The 16153-nt window shown below is 45.8% G+C and overlaps 1 protein-coding gene across 1 annotated transcript; it reads right to left on the reverse strand.

Annotated features, from left to right (window-relative positions):
- Window positions 1-521: 521 nt before the first annotated feature.
- On the reverse strand, window positions 522-2286 carry KBTBD13 (kelch repeat and BTB domain containing 13). Its single transcript, XM_082253193.1, has one exon. The coding sequence runs from the start codon at window positions 2164-2166 to the stop codon at window positions 787-789; it is 1380 nt and encodes a 459-aa protein (XP_082109319.1). The 5' UTR covers window positions 2167-2286; the 3' UTR covers window positions 522-786.
- Between the last annotated feature and the right edge of the window lie 13867 nt (window positions 2287-16153).

Raw genomic sequence — 16153 nt, forward strand, 5'->3', positions numbered from 1 at the left:
CTCCATACATCTCTTGTAGAAGTCCATGCCCATCTCCATCCATCTTTAGCAGAAGACAATGCCCATCTCAATCCATCCCTAGCAGAAGTCCATGCCCATCTCCATTTATCTCCATTAGAAGACAATGCCTATTACAATCCATCCCTAGCAGAACTTCATGCCCATCTCCATCCATTTCCAATAGAAGACAATGGCCATTTCAATTTATCCCCAACAGCGTCCTTGCTCATCTCCATCCATCTCCAGTAGAAGATAATGCCCATCTCAATCCATCCTCAGCGGAAGTCCTTGCCCATCTCCATACATCTCTTGTAGAAGTCCATGCCCATCTCCATCCATCTTTAGCAGAAGACAATGCCCATCTCAATCCATCCCTAGCAGAAGTCCATGCCCATCTCCATTTATCTCCATTAGAAGACAATGCCTATTACAATCCATCCCTAGCAAAACTCCATGCCCATCTCCATCCATTTCCAATAGAAGACAATGGCCATTTCAATTTATCCCCAGCAGCGTCCTTGCTCATCTCCATCCATCTCCAGTAGAAGATGATGCCCATCTCAATCCATCCTCAGCGGAAGTCCTTGCCCATCTTCATATATCTCTAGTAGAAGTCCATGCCCATCTCCATCCATCTTTAGTAGAAGACAATGCCCAGCTCAATCCATCCCTAGCAGAAGTCCATGCCCATCTCTATCAATCGAAAGCAAAAGTCCATGCCCATCTCCATCCATCCCCAGGAAAAGTCCATGCCCATCTCCATCCATCCCCAGCAGAACACCATGGTTATAAAAAACTCTGATGAGGATTCTTGTATAGTTTACTGGCCAGCAGCTTTGTTTTTGTTGGTAATCTCAGGAAGAATGTGTGCAGATATCCCCCTTTGTTAAATCCACTCTTCTCCCTTATGGGTTTCCAGGTGTGAGCATCTACTCTGTAGAGCAAAGCTATGACTCTGTTCAAGGTGAAGACAGTGTCCCCCCGGATGACAGCAGTGAAGAGGGCTCCTTTACTGTTTACATACTGTCCAGACAGAGTTGTCCACTGCTGGGTGCTCAGGTTATAATTTTCAATGGCACAGCGTAGGAAGTCATCAGATGGCCCATTCCTCATAATGTAGAGATTGTCTCTATGTCCGATCATGCAATGGCCGTAGCTCTGCATCCTCCTTATTGAAGATATAGGAATCAGCTCATCCTGGCAGGTATCATATTCATAAATAATAGTTGTTTCTTGTGGTTTCCAGAGACATATGAAGACCCTACCCATGGCTTTTGTGGCAGGGGGACCTGCTACGGGTTGTGGTAGCTCTTTGCCAAAATTCCAAATCTTGGAAGTGAGAGAATATTTCTCCACAGAAGCCATAGGAACTCTCTCATATTCACCACCAAAGGCATATAGATGTCCCTCGTGTCCAACTAGCGTCACTTCATATCGCAGCTGATGTGGACTAGCAAACTCGCTCCAGCTGTGTTGATCTCCATCATAACAAAAGCTTTTCTCCACCACTTGTTTGTTTGCCCCTCGAGCACCCCCTACAATGAAAACTTTATTGTTCATCGTGGTAACACCGGCTAAAAAAGTGCTTGCTTCATCTGGAATGCAGCCTAAGCTTTGCCATTGGTTCTTCTCTTCATCTAAAAAGCACATTGTTCTTGAGGCATCCTCAAGGAACTCTGTAGTTGGGGTATGGGCACCTACAGCAACAAAGGAGCTTGGTGTGAGCGAGTCTACATACTGAACAAGGTCAGGGGGCAGGCTATGGATATCGTCATCCAGCATATCATAAATATCTCTAATGAACAAGGCCGCGGCATGAAACAAGTCTAGAAGTCCATAGGTGGCAGCAGCTTGATACATAACCAGGCAGTTGTCAGAGTCAATCAGGTTGACCAAGTGCTTGGTAAGGATCTCAACTTGAAGAAAGGACGCACACTCCACAGCTTGCAGGATTTCCTCGCAGCTCAGAAGAGGTCTTTCCCCCTCCAGAACCCTCAGAGTGATCAGGAAACCCATGGCACCCAAGTTGCGAAGTTGTATTTCATCCTGGGTACTTTCTCTCATGCCAGACTGGAAAAGTGCACGGAAATATTCACTGTGTTCCATCAGCAGGTCCTTTTCTGTGGTAAATACAGTCTCTTCCACGGTGACGGAAAGCTTGGCCATTTCCTTTGGCTCGGTAAACTATAAGAAGCATGAAAGTCTTTGTGTCACTCGTTGATTTCCTATGGCTTGGTTACTGTAATTCTTCTGCAGTTTGGAAGATGTAGCTTGTCTCTCGCTAAAGATAGCAGTGCTCATGTGATAGTATGAGCCAGGCTTAGCAAACTGCCAGATAGTGGTGACCGGACAGCTGCAAGTGCCAGCCTTCATTAGACATAGATATCCTTGTGCCTAATGATAGTACGGCCACAACAACAGATTAGAAAACTGCACGTTCGCCAGTCACAAAACATCCATTGAGAGCTAGTGTACAACTCCAAGAGACTCCTACTATTGACTGTTTGCTGTCAGTCATACTATGCCAATTTATTGCAAGCAATGATTGTGTCTTTGTCACCTATGAGAAAATAGTGCATGGCTACTTTAACCACTTTACCACCGAAGGATTTTCCTGCTTTACGTCTGGGCCACTTTTTGCAACTTGGCACTGCGCGACTTTAACTGACAATTGCGCGGTCATGCAACGCCGTACCCAAACGAAATTTACGTCCCATTTTTCCCACAAACAGAGCTTTCTTTTGGTGGTATTTGATCACCTCTGCGCTTTTCATTTTTTGCGATATTAATAAAATAAGAGCGAAAATTTAGCAAAAAAATTGACATTTTCTACTTTGACAGTTAAAAAATATCCAATATATTCAATTTTAGTCAAATATTTAGGCCAAAATGTATTTAGCTATATGTCTTTGACAAAAAAATTCTCAATGAGTGTATTTTTAACCGCTTTAAGACCGGAAGATTTTACCCCACTCCTGACCAGGCTATATTTTGCAATTCAGCACTGCATTACTTTAACGGACGATTGCGCGGTCGTGCCATGCTGTACCCAAATTAAATGTTTGCCCCTTTTTTCCCCACAAATAGAGCTTTCTTTTAGTGGTATTTGATCACCTGTGAGATTTTTACTTTTTACGCTATAAACAAAAAAAGAGCGACAATTTTGAAAAAATAATATTTTTCACTTTTTATATGAAATTCCCCAAAAAAATGTAAAAATCAAAATGTTTTAACATTTTAGGCCAATTTGTTTTCTGCTACATATGTTTGGTAAAAAAAATCGCAATAAGCGTATTTTGATTGGTTTGCGCAAAAGTTATCGCAGCTACTAACTATGGGAAAGTTTTTTTTTTAACTAGTAATGGCGGCGATCTGCGATTTTTTTTGCGGGACTGCGACATTGCGGTGGACAGATCGGACCCCTAACTGACATTTTTGACACTTTTGGGGGTACCAGTGACATTACTACAGTAATCAGTGCTATAAATATGCACTGTTACTGTAATAATGACACTGGCAGGGAAGGGGTTAACTTTATTGGTGATCAAGGGGTTAAATGTATGCCTCATGCTTACTGACGTGTGTGGGGGGGGGGGGTTGTGTGACATAGACACAGATCGCAGGTTCAGCTATACTGAATCCTGTAATCTGTCCCTGCCTGTCACAGAGGAGATCCGCCCGCTTTGTTTACACAATTGCGCGGTCGTGCGACGCCGTACCCAAACAAAATTTATGTCCTTTTTTCCCATAAACAGAGCTTTCTTTTGGTGGTATTTGATCACCTGTGCGATTTTTACTTTTTGCGCTATAAACAAAAAAATAGCGTTTATTTTGAAAAAATAACAATATTTTTAAAATTTTTTTATATGAAATTCCCCCCCAAAAAAATGTAAAAATTTAATTTTTTTAAAATTTTTGGCCAATTTGTTTTCTGCTACCTATGTTTGGTAAAAAAAAATCACAATAAGCGTATTTTGATTGGTTTGCGCAAAAGTTATTGCGTTTACTAACTAAGGGAAAGATTTCTGTAATTTTTGGTGTTTTTTTTTTTTAACGAGTAATGGCGGCGATCTGCGATTTTTTTTGCGGTACTGCGACATTGCGGCGGACAGATTGGACCCTTGACTGACATTTTTGACACTTTTGGGGGTACCAGTGACATTACTGCAGTAATCAGTGCTATATATATGCACTGTTACTGTAAAAATGACACTGGCAGGGAAGGGGTTAATTTTATTGGAGAGGGAGGGGTTAATGTATGCCTGGTGCTTACTAACGTGTGTGGGGGGAGGTGACTGAGTGACACAGGGACAGATCGCATGTTCAACTATGCTGAACCCTGCAATCTGACCCTGCCTGTCACTTAGGAGATCCGCCCGCTCTTTTTACACAGGCGGGCGGATCTCCAAACTAGATTCCCCGACGATGGGGGAAGAGTGGCGGCGATCGCCGCCGCTCCTCTCCTGGCCCGACTCCCGCTGTGACTGAACACAGCGGGAGCGAGCTTCCGGCGGCGCGCGCGCCGCCCACAAGGGACGGAGTCCAGCGACGTAGGTCTACGTTGCTGGACGATAACGAGCCACAGTAGCAGCAATGTGACCGGAGCTAAAGTGGTTAAATTCATTATTGTCCTCAAAATTCTACAAACATTACATTCTGTTATTTTGAAAACAATTGCTCTATCTGCCTAAGGACTTGTATTACAATTTATACATTCTGAAGTGGGTGGCACCTAGCTAACTAAATTCTTCTGAAGTCCCATTTGAGTCTTTGGTGACATTCTTTTATATGCGAGTGGTCATTCACATAGACTGGTCACTTCCAAGGCTCGTTAGCTGAACAGGTCTTCAAAGGCTTAAGATAGCAATCTAACAGCTGGCGGTGTAAATGGATTTTGAACACAACAACAACTGTTATACAATATGACTTCTCACAACATATACATCCGATATATCTGCTGAATCATAAATACATGTTTGATAATCATAAATGTTTGATAAATAAAATGGCTGTTCCCTTTTCTCCTTCAATACACCATAATGACAACATGAAAGGAGTTTGTTTAAAATCTTTGCAAATTTACTAAAAATAAAAATGAAAAAATCCCATGTACATAAGTATTCACAGCCTTTGCCATGACAATCAAAATTGAGCTCAGGTACATCCTGTTTCCACTGATCATCCTTGAGATGTTTCTACAACTTTATTAGAGTCCACCTGTGGTAAATTCAGTTGATTGGACATGATTTGGAAAGGCACATATCTGTCTATATAAGGTCCCACAGTAACAGTGCATGTTAGAGTACAAACAAACCCATGAAGTCCAAGGAATTGTCTGTAGACCTTCAAGACAGGATTGTATCGAAACACAGATCTAGGAAAGAGTACAGAAAAATTTCTGCAGCATTGAAGGTCCCAATGGGCACAGTGGCCCACATCATCTGTAAATGGAAAAAGTTTGGAAGCACCAGGAGTCTTCCTAGAACGGGCCGCATAGCCAAACTGAGCGATCGGGGGAGAAGAGTCTTAGTCAGGGAGGTGACCAAGAACCCGATGGTCACTCTGACAGAGCTCCAGCATTTCTCTGTGGAGAGAAGAGAACCTTCCAGAAGAACAATCATCTCTGCCGCACCCGCCTGGAGTTTGCCAAAAGGCACCTGAAGGACTCTCAGACCATGAGAAACAAAATTCTCTGGTCTGATGAAACAAAGATTGAACTCTTTGGCCTAAATGGCAAGCGTCGTGTCTGGAGGAAACCAGGCACTGCTCATCACCTGGCCAATACCATTCCTACAGTGAAGCATGGTGATGGCAATATCATGCTGTGGGGATGTTTTTCAGAGGCAGAAACTGGGAGACTAGTCAGGATCGAGGGAAAGATGAATGCAGCAATGTACAGAGACATCCTTGATGAAACACTGCTCCAGCACGCTCTGGACCTCAGACTAGAGCGAAGGTTCATCATCTAACAGGACAAGGACCCTAAGCACACAGCCAAGATAACAAAGGAGTGGCTACGGGCCAACTCTGTGAATGTCCTTGAGTGGCCCAGCCGTAGCTCAGACTTGAACCCGATTGAACATCTCTGGAGAGATCTGAAAATGCCTGTGCACTGACACTCCCCATCCAACCTGATGGAGCTTGAGAGGTCCTGCAAAGAAGAATGGGAGAAACTGCCCAAAAATAGGTGTGCCAAGCTTGTAGCATCATACTCAAAAAGACTTGAGGATGTAATCGGTGCCAAAGGAGCTTCAACAAAGTATTCAGCAGAGGCTGTGCATATTTAGCATGTAATGTTTTTTGTTTTATATTTTTAATAAATTTGCAAAGATTTCAAACAAACTTCTTGCACATTGTCATTATGGGGGATTGTTTGTACAATTTTAAATAAAATAAATAATTTATTCCATTTTGGAATAAGGATGTTACATAACAAATGTGAAAAAATGAAGCGCTGTGAATATTTTCCGTATGCACTGTATACCCCAGAATAGCTCTTAGCACTTTTGTTGAGAAAAAAACACTCCCTTCTGGGTGATCTATGTACAATGTAGGGGTTGTAACAAAGTTTGTTGCAGATTGCTACTTTTTGCTTTTCTGAAGAAATAGCTGTTTGTCAGTGTCCATGTACAAAATTAATATGAATGGGAGTGATTTCATACAGTATTTAACAATCAGCTGCTGCACTTGCAGGGTTCTAATGATGAAAGTTGCAGGGTCTGCATCCCTTTAGATGTGATTTCCCTTTGGGAGTATCTCACCAAAAATTACATTTTTGTTGCAGGGGATGCCCAAACTCTGACTTGTATCTTAGTGCAGACTTCTGGGAAAATCAGTCAGCTAATCACACAAGCAGGAAATAACATTTCTGGGGGGGGCGTTCTGTATACCATCTGTGTACAGAACACCACCAGGTAGCCATATTGCATTTTATATAAAATTACAGCGCCTGCAGATTGAAAAAGAAAAGGTCTTTTAATCGGTTCCGGACCGCCCACCGCTGATTTATTGCGGCAGGGCGGCCCTCCTGCGCGAAACTACGTAGGTCTACGTTGGTCGCGTGCCTGCAGCTAGGGGGCGAGCACGCGCTGCCGGTGGCGTGCTCCCATCCCCACTCGGCAGTGGGGACTCTGATGCACGGGGCAGGCGGCTCTGATTGCCGCCTGACATGCGCGATCGTTCCCCGCTAAGAAAGAAGGACGGCCGGCTGTTGTAAACACAGCTGACCGTTCTTCTCTCTGGAATGATCACAGAGCACCTGTGATCCTTCTATATAGGATCACAGGTCTCTATGATCATTTCACAAGCCACGCCCCCATACAGTTAGAAACACTCCCCTAGGTACACATTTAACCCCTTGATCTCCCACAGTGTTAACCCTTTACCTGCCAGTGTCATTATTACAGTAACAGTGAATATTTTTTAGCACTGATTACTGTATTAATGTCACTGGTACCCCCAAAAGTGTCAAAAATGTCAGTTAGGGGTCCGATCTGTCCACCGCAATGTCGCAGTCCTGCAAAAAATCTCAGATCACCGCCATTACAAGTAAAAAAAAATAGAAAAACAATAAAAATGACATAAATCTTTCCCGTAGTTAGTAGACGCGATAACCTTTCTGCAAACCAATCAAAATACGCTTATTGCGATTTTATTTTACCAACAATATGTAGCAGAAAACAAATTTGCATAAAATTTTAAAAAAATTTGATTTCTAATTTTTTTTTTTTGGGAATGCTATATAGCAGAATGTGAAAAATATTGTTTTTTTTTTTCAGAATTGTCGCTCTTTTTTTGTTTATAGCGCAAAAAATAAAAATCGCACAGGTGATCAAATACCACCAAAAGAAAGCTCTGTTTGTGGGGAAAAAAAGGACATCAATTTAAAATTTGTTTTGGGGAATGTTATAAAGCAGAATGTGAAAAATATTGTTTTTTTTTTTTCAAAATTATCGCTCTTTTTTTCAAAAATTAAAAGTCACACAGGTGATCAAATACCACCAAAAGAAAGCTCTATTTGTGGGGAAAAAAGGACATCAATTTAATTTGGGTACAGCGTCGCACGACCGCGCAATTGTCCGTTAAAATAATGCAGTGCCGAATCGCAAAATATGGCCCTGGTCATTAAGGGGGGAAATCTTCCGATCCAGACGTCGCTAATAACATCCAATCACAATATGACTTGTTTCACAATTGTATAAACTATATTATTGTTTTTATTATCTATTTTTTTTCCCCCACTAAAACGTTACCCTTCGTTATCCTGTTCTTCGTAAAGCATGCCTATTTATTAACATGCTGTTACATCTCATAAAATTATAATGTATTATAAGAATGCAAACCTTCTATAAAGCCCAGCAGCTGAGTATTCATCCCTGCAGTCCACCATCCCCCCCCCCCCCATCCATCACTGCTAGAATAACATCCAATAGTGCGCCTCTGATCCCGCCATCAAGGTCATACGTCTTCTTGCTGGATCTACTTCAGCACAGTGAAACCTAATTACGTAAATTCAGGAGGAGGTGGCTGACTTTAAACCTTTACAAACAGTTTTGGAAATTGCGTGTTACGGTGTTTCACTGTGCCAGATAACAATGTATCAGATGACTTGGGTTCAGTGGCGTAGCGTGGGGGGTGCTGAGGGGGCCACTCGCACCGGGCGCAACATTTAGGGGGGCGCATCCCACGCCCGCCATCCGCGGGGATCATAGTGTCCCTTTATTTTTGATGATGCCCCGTCCAGCGGCCCGCCCGCCCGCACTTCTCTTCTTGGCTCCGTGACTGCTGCTTGGTGCAGGAAGAGTGGCGGACCGCTGAAGGTGTTACGTGCGGCCAGGGGGCGGGGCTGGTCGGACTCGTGGGTGAAGATGACAGTCTTGTGCATGTGCAGCACTGAGTTCCGGAGTCTCCCCCTGCTATCCGGGCCGGCCGCCGACACGCTGTTCCCTCCACTCCGGATCGCCTTCTCGAGTCGCCAGTTTTTGGACACAAAACAAGGTAAGTGATCTGCTGCCTGCCCCCGGGGGGCCAGTAAAGTGGACATGGGAGGGGGTGAGGTGGGTCAGTGTAGGGGGTGTCAGTATAGGTGTCAGTGTAGGGGGGTGTCAGTGTATGGGGGGGTCAGTATAGGTCTCAGTGTAGGTGTCAGTGTATGGGGGGGGGGGGTTGTCAGTGTAGGGGGGTCAGTGTAGGTGTCAGTGTATGGGAGGTGTCAGTGTATGGGGGGGGGTCAGTATAGGTGTCAGTGTATGGGGGGGGTCACTGTAGGTGTCAGTGTATGGGGGGGGTGTCAGTGTAGGGGGGTCAGTGTAGGTGTCAGTGTATGGGGGGGGGTGTCAGTGTAGGTGTCAGTGTATGGGGGGGTCAGTATAGGTCTCAGTGTAGGTGTCAGTGTATGGGGGGGTCAGTGTAGGGGAGGTCAGTGTGAGAATGTGGGGGGGTCAGTGTCGGTGTCAGTGTAGGGGGGTCAGTGTAAAGGGGTCAATGTATGGGGGGCTCAGTGTATGGGGGGGTCAGTGTCTGTGTCAGTATAGGGGGATAAGTGTAGGGGGGTCAGTGTATGTGTCAGTGTAGGGGGGTGTCAGTGTATGAGGGGGTCAGTATAGGTGTCAGTGTATGGGGGGGTCAGTGTGTGGGGGGGTCAGTGTAGGTGTCAGTGTATGGGGGGTCAGTGTAGGTTTTAGTGTATGGGGGGTCAGTGTAGGGAGGGTCAGTGAAGGAGTCAGTGTAGGGGGGGTGAGTGTAGTGGTCAGTGTAGGGGGGGGGGGTTCAGTGAAGGTGTCAGGTAGGTCAGTGTAGGGGTCAGTATAGTAATTAGGCAGCTCCGTGTAGTGGTCAGGTAGGTCTGTGTAGGTGTCAGTATAGTAATCAGGTAGGTTAGTGTAGGAATAAGGTAGGACTCTGTAATGGTCAGCTAGGTCAGAGTAGGTGTCAGTGTAGTGGCCTGTGTAGTGGTCTAGTAGGTTTGTGTAGGGGGCGCAAATTACTTGCATTGCCCCGGGCGCTGACAACCCACGCTACGCCACTGCTTGGGTTATCATACAATTGTATATTACTGCATCCAGAGCTGGGATAGGCCACCATCTGGTTTCTATTAAAAGCTGGAGATTGTGTGCCCGTAAGGAGTTAAAGGGATCAATGTTGATGATGCTGTGGGTTTCCCAAGCTTGTCTATTCTCAGATGAACACAAATAAATATATCTGTGAACAGCACTCCGCCATTCCCCCATCCTCACCCAGTCATGTGGGTCCCTGCTTCTCTACTACCTAAGAAGAAGATTTTTGGTGGTATGGCCAGTCCAGATCTAAAGATGGGGGGGCAGAAATATTACCATGAATTGCGCAAATGAAAATTAAAGTGGTTGTAAACCCTTACATCTACCCCAGTGAAGTGAATTTCGGCATAAGTTGTATCTGTCTATCTGCAGTCTTCTCTATATCTGTTCAAATTCCAGAATTTATAAAGCTTGTCTCAGCAGTCAGAAAAAAAGGGGGTGCAGAGCTTAAAGTGATTGCAAAGTCAGAATTCTTTTTTTATCTTAATGCACATAATACGCCGCCATGGATTGAAATCCTGCAGCGCCCGCAAGGTCCCACTCCAGTGCTGTATCTTGGCCTAGGCCAACAAGGCCCAGGCCTAGGGCGGCACTTTGCAGGGGGGCAGCAAAAAAGCAGCACCCCAAAATAAAAAAAACAGCCTTCTCCCGTCTCCTGCATGAAAAAGGTCCCCACCGCCTTGCGCTACACTTTAAGTATAGTGCCAGTCTTAAGGGGTGAATTGGGCTGGAGGGCAGGGTCCAGGAGGCAAATCAGTCTTGCACCCCCATAAAGTGGTCACACTGCTACCTGTGGGAATAATAATACCGACCGGTGAGGACATTCGGACAGACCGCATGGGCACTGATGAGGCTGAACTGATGAGGCTGCACTGATGGGCACTGATAGTCTGTGGTTGTGGTTTACAGATGACAAAGCGGGTCATAAAACAGGAAGGGGTGTGGCCTTTACAGGAAGGGGTGGGTCATATTTAAATTAGGCGGTGCCCAAGTTTAGTCAGGCCTAGGGCAGCACAAAACCTAAATACACCACTGTCCCACTCCTCATGAAGGCACATGTACAGGCCCGTCTGAAGTTTGCCAATGAACATCTACATGATTCAGAGAAGGATTGGGAGAAATACTGTGGTCAGGTGAGAGCAAAATTGAGCTCTTTGGCATTAACTTGACTCGCCGCGTTTGGAGGAAGAAAAATGCTGACTATGACCAGTGGCGGCTGGTGCTCAGTAATTGGGGGGGAGGGGGCGGCAAAACAATTTGGGGTAATTCGGTAATTCAGGGGGGGTAATTCGGGGGAGCCCTCCGAACGGCCAGCCGGCCGGCCTACCTCCTTACTTCCTCCTATCCGAGGAGTGCTGGATGGCTGAGCCACTGCCGTGTGTCTCCTCCCTCTTCCTGGCCAGTGTCCAGTAAGATCACTTCTCTTTTTGGCCAATCGGGAAAGGGGTCTCACTACCCTCTTCCTGATTGGCTGGGAGGAGAATCAGCGTGAGAATAGCGAATTTGTATTCGCTATTGCCATACAACTGGGTGGGCTCAGGGCGTAGTGCTCACAAGAGGAGGAGTCCAGTGACGTAGGTCTACGTCGCTGGACGATAACGAGCCACTTTGCCGCAGTACGCTCCATGTGAGCGGTCGGCAAGTGGTTAAAATACACCTATGATAAAAATTATAGGCCCTTCATTTCTTTGTAAGCGGGCAAACTTACAAAATATGCAGGGGATCAAATAATTATTTTCCCGCACTCTGTATAATACATCTACTGGTAGCACGATGTTACTGAAACACAGTCAATATAAAACATATCCAATATTTAGCACAGTAAGATTGCAACAGACCTGCATTTATGACCTACAATGCATTCTTAATCCGGCTCTCAGATGTGGAAGTTTGACATTCCAGAGGAAGTTACTGATAGGTCAGTCAGCAGAGGTCATGGGAATGATCATTTTTGTGCCATCATATTGCATGTTTATTTAGATTCCTAAAGCATGTAAGTATATTCAAATATATTTAGGATTTGCAGCCTGGATGTAGGGCATCTCATTTCCCTAAAAAAAAATCCCCAAACTATTTTAAACTAATAAAAGCAGGTTTTATATTTTTTGGCAATTATTACATTGACTTGGGCAGTCCTACTGCGCCTCAGCCCAGCAACCATTAAACACACACAGTTCTTCATAGTAACAAATCAGGGCCATTACTGGCTCCTATGGTGGCTGAGAAAATATTTTATGCTTGTGGAGTTTATGTTGTGCAAAGAGGAGATGTAATGAATGATATTTTTATTTTCAAGCAAATTAAAAAAGAAGAATGGGACTTTAACCACTTAAGGACCGGAACGTTTTACCCCCTTGATGATCAGGCCATTTTTCGCGATTCGGCACTGCGGTACTTTAACAGACAATTGCACGGTCATGCGACACTGTACCCAAAAAAAAAAAAAAAATTATGTCCTTTTTTCCCCATAAATAGAGATTTCTTTTGGTGGTATTTGATCACCTGTGCGATTTTTATTTTTTGCGCTATAAACAAAAAAAGAGCCACAATTCTGAAAAAATATATATATTTTTTTCACATTCTGCTATATAACATTCCCAAAAAACAAAATATAAACATCAAATTTTTTCATCATTTTAGGCCAATTTGTATTCTGCTACATATTTTTAGTAAAAAAAATTCCAATAAACGTATTTTGATTGGTTTGCGCAAAAGTTATCGCATCTACAAACTAGGGGAAAGATTTATGTCATTTTTATTTTTTTACGAGTAATGGCAGCGATCAGCGATTTTTAGCAGGACCGCGACATTGCAGCGGAATGATCGGACCCCTAACTGACATTTTTGACATTTTTTGATGGACCAGTGACATTACTACAGTAATCAGTGCTAAAAAAAAAAAAAATTTTGTGTCTGGAACTGGAAAATATATTTTGTGTCCAAGCGCTAGGCCGGGTGTGAGACTGCAACTGGGCAGGGAGAGTGGGTTGAGACTGGAAGCCCATATGGAGGGATGCTTGCGGCAGCGCAAATGCTCTCAAAGAGACTGTAAAGTAACCAAGATTTTTCATATGGACTATGAAATGTATTCTGATATCAGAAAGTGGAGAGCAGGAGGCAAAGGTCTCAGGATGCATGAATGCAGTCTCTGTCTAATAATAAGGAGTCCGGGTGTGGACAGTCAAGATGGCGTCAAGGGTCCAAGGGAGGACAGAGAAGTGGATGCCGGAGGTCCTAGTGTGGACAGTGAAAATGGAGGCCAGGGGCACGGGGAAAGAGGTGCCAGGGGCCGGGTAGTGGTGCACGCTATGTGGAAGAATGTTGACTGTGCATTTGACAGCAGGACATTTATTCTGTATATTTTCTACATGCATACTGTGGGGATCGTAGTCTGCCATGCCGAGACCGGCAGTGGGGTTAGTCCTGGAGCCAGTATGGAAGATGAGAATTGCACGTGTGTGGCAAGAAAGAGAAGTATTGACCTGCAGTCGGTGGCGGGATGCTGCTCTTGCCGAGCAAGGAGAGATAGCTGGCTTTAGTCAGGAAAAGCGCAGTGGAGACCCTAGTGCAACTGAGGTGGGCGGATGTATATCTAGCAAGTGATATGTAGGGGGTCAGCCCCTTGAATGAATAAACTCCATTACACTGTACTTCTATTGAGAAATTCCCACAGACTGTCATGCATCTTTCAGCCACAAGATGTCACTGTTGTTGCTTTAAGTGAAGGGATCTTTCTGGAAAGGAGGAGGAAGCAGGAAGTTCCTGGAACGGTGTGGTGTTTGTCTCTCTATGGCTGTGCTGAGCTGAGAAAAGGGACTGCATGCTGTGGCCTTGAGAGGGCATATAGACTGCATAATCCCGGGACAGAGCAACAGCATCTTGCCAGAGGAGACAGAGCTGAACTGTGATACAACGGACAGCAGCTGAGAACCAGAGGAAGAGAGGAGAGAACATCCCAGAGCACCTCAAGCAAGTTACAGAGCAAGGGGCCAGACTGCAGTGACCTCCAAGTGACAGAACAAGATAAACTACCTGCAAAGAAACCCACCGCTACAAGTGGCGCTGCGAGCAGGGTGGACCCTACTCTGAACTTTCTACAAATATTGGCGGAGGCTGTGGCACGCAGTAAAGAAGAAAGTTATGCCTCCGGAGTGATACGGACCCAGACCGCCACACCTTTTGGGGTTGTGGGGAAGGAAGAGGTCCTAGTTAAAGTGGTAAAAGACCTGCAAAGCTCCATGAGTGCTATGCTCGAAAAATTGACACAAATGGAAAGGCGAATGGAGTCGAGCTATTCCCCTGGGGCTGCCTATCCGGCCCAACAACCGCCCTATCAGATTGCCCCACTGGTTCCTACACCACAGCATCCTTACCCGAGTTCACCGTCACACTAAGTTCCTCAGTATCTTCCAACAAGGCCAGCCAGGGCGCCTCCCGCACGCAGGCGGGAGACTATCGTCCAGGGACACAGTGCTGGTGGTGCGGAGAAGAAGGACACTTCGCCAGAGAGTGTCAGAGTGATCTATCTAGACGCTCAGAGCCGGCGTTAAACTACCGGCCCCCGCAGTAGTGGGGCGTACTGCGGGGGAGGTGGAGAGTCAAGACACCCAGCACAGCTCTGAACACCTGGTCGCAAGGGTGCCCCGTCATACAAGCTGAATTTGAAGGAATCCCAGTCAACTGCTTAGTAGATACCGGATCACAGGTGACGACCATGCCTGAGTCATACTTCAATCGTTACTTCCAAGCACTGGCTAAGCCAGAACGAGAGACATTGGTCCGAGTTACAGCTGCGAACCATCAGCAAATTCCGGTCACGGGAGTCGTGTGGATGAACGTGCGGCTGTGTGGACAGGAAGTGGGAAGAAAAGGCATTCTGCTGGTCCCCGAGACGTTCAAGGAGGATGTACCGGTGATAATGGGCATGAATATTCTACGAGAGTTGGATCAGATCATGTTCACTAAACGGGGACCTGGCTATTGGAAGCAAGCCACCCAACACAAACCCACGCAAAAAGCTTTCCAACGGTTGATCCGGTTCTGTGGGACACACAAGAGTGTCCCAGTACACCAGTCCGTGGGAACTATCCGAGTGCCGGGAAAGGCTACCCTCAGTCTTCCTCCTGGTCGGGAGACTATACTGACACTGTCTGTGGGAACCTTCCGCAACCTTGAAGGTATGGAGGTGATCATCAAACCAGGGGGTCTAGGAGAACTAGGTCAGGATGCCCTAGTGGCCCGGACACTGGCAGTGGTCCAGAATGGACGAGTACCCATAAGAGCTGTGAATGTGGGACATCTGGAAGTCGCTTTGGCGCCTGGAGTAGAACTGACCCGTGTGTACTTACATTGGGGAGAAGTGCTAAGTCGGGAAGAAGTGACTCTAGCTCCAACAGGCAATGCTGCATGGACACTGGCAGTTACTGCCAGACCCGAAGAGGCTCCGACCCCAGAATGGAATGGGAGAACCATTGTGGACCAAATGGAGATAGATGTAAAGAATCTCGGTCCAGACCGTTTGCGGGCGGTTGAAGCCATGCTGTGGGAGAATCAGGCTGCGCTTGCCCGCCATGCCGATGACTTTGGCTGCACAGATGCTATCACACATGATATACCGACCGGGGACGCTGCCCCAATCCGGGAGAGATATTGACAGATTCCACCCAAGTTGTACCAGGAAGTGAAGACATTGTTGAAACAGATGATAGTTTCAGGAGTGGTACGAGGTAGTCAAAGTCCTTGGGCAGCCCCAGTGGTGCTTGTCAAGAAGAAGGACGGCACTATTCGATTTTGTGTGGATTATCAGCGGTTGAATGCATGCACCACACGAGACTCATACCCTCTGCCACGCATCGAGGAGTCCCTGACAGCCCTAGGGCGGGCTAAATACTTCTCCACCCTGGATCTAGCAAGCGGGTACTGGCAAGTACCGGTGGCCGAGAAGGACCGGGCCAAGACTGCATTCATACTCCCCATGGGACTATTCGAATTTAACAGAATGCCATTCGGGCTATCCAATGCCCCGAGCACCTTCCAGCGGCTGATGGAGAAGTGTCTGGGAGACCTGAATTTTGAAGCAACCTTGATATACTTGGATG

This window comes from Pelophylax lessonae, assembly GCF_965119305.1.
Source record: "Pelophylax lessonae genome assembly, chromosome: 4".
Lineage (NCBI taxonomy): Eukaryota > Metazoa > Chordata > Amphibia > Anura > Ranidae > Pelophylax > Pelophylax lessonae.

Excerpts from the sequence above, each read along its gene's own strand:
- KBTBD13 (XM_082253193.1), bottom strand. The coding sequence starts at position 2,166 with ATGGCCAAGCTTTCCGTCACCGTGGAAGAGACTGTATTTACCACAGAA.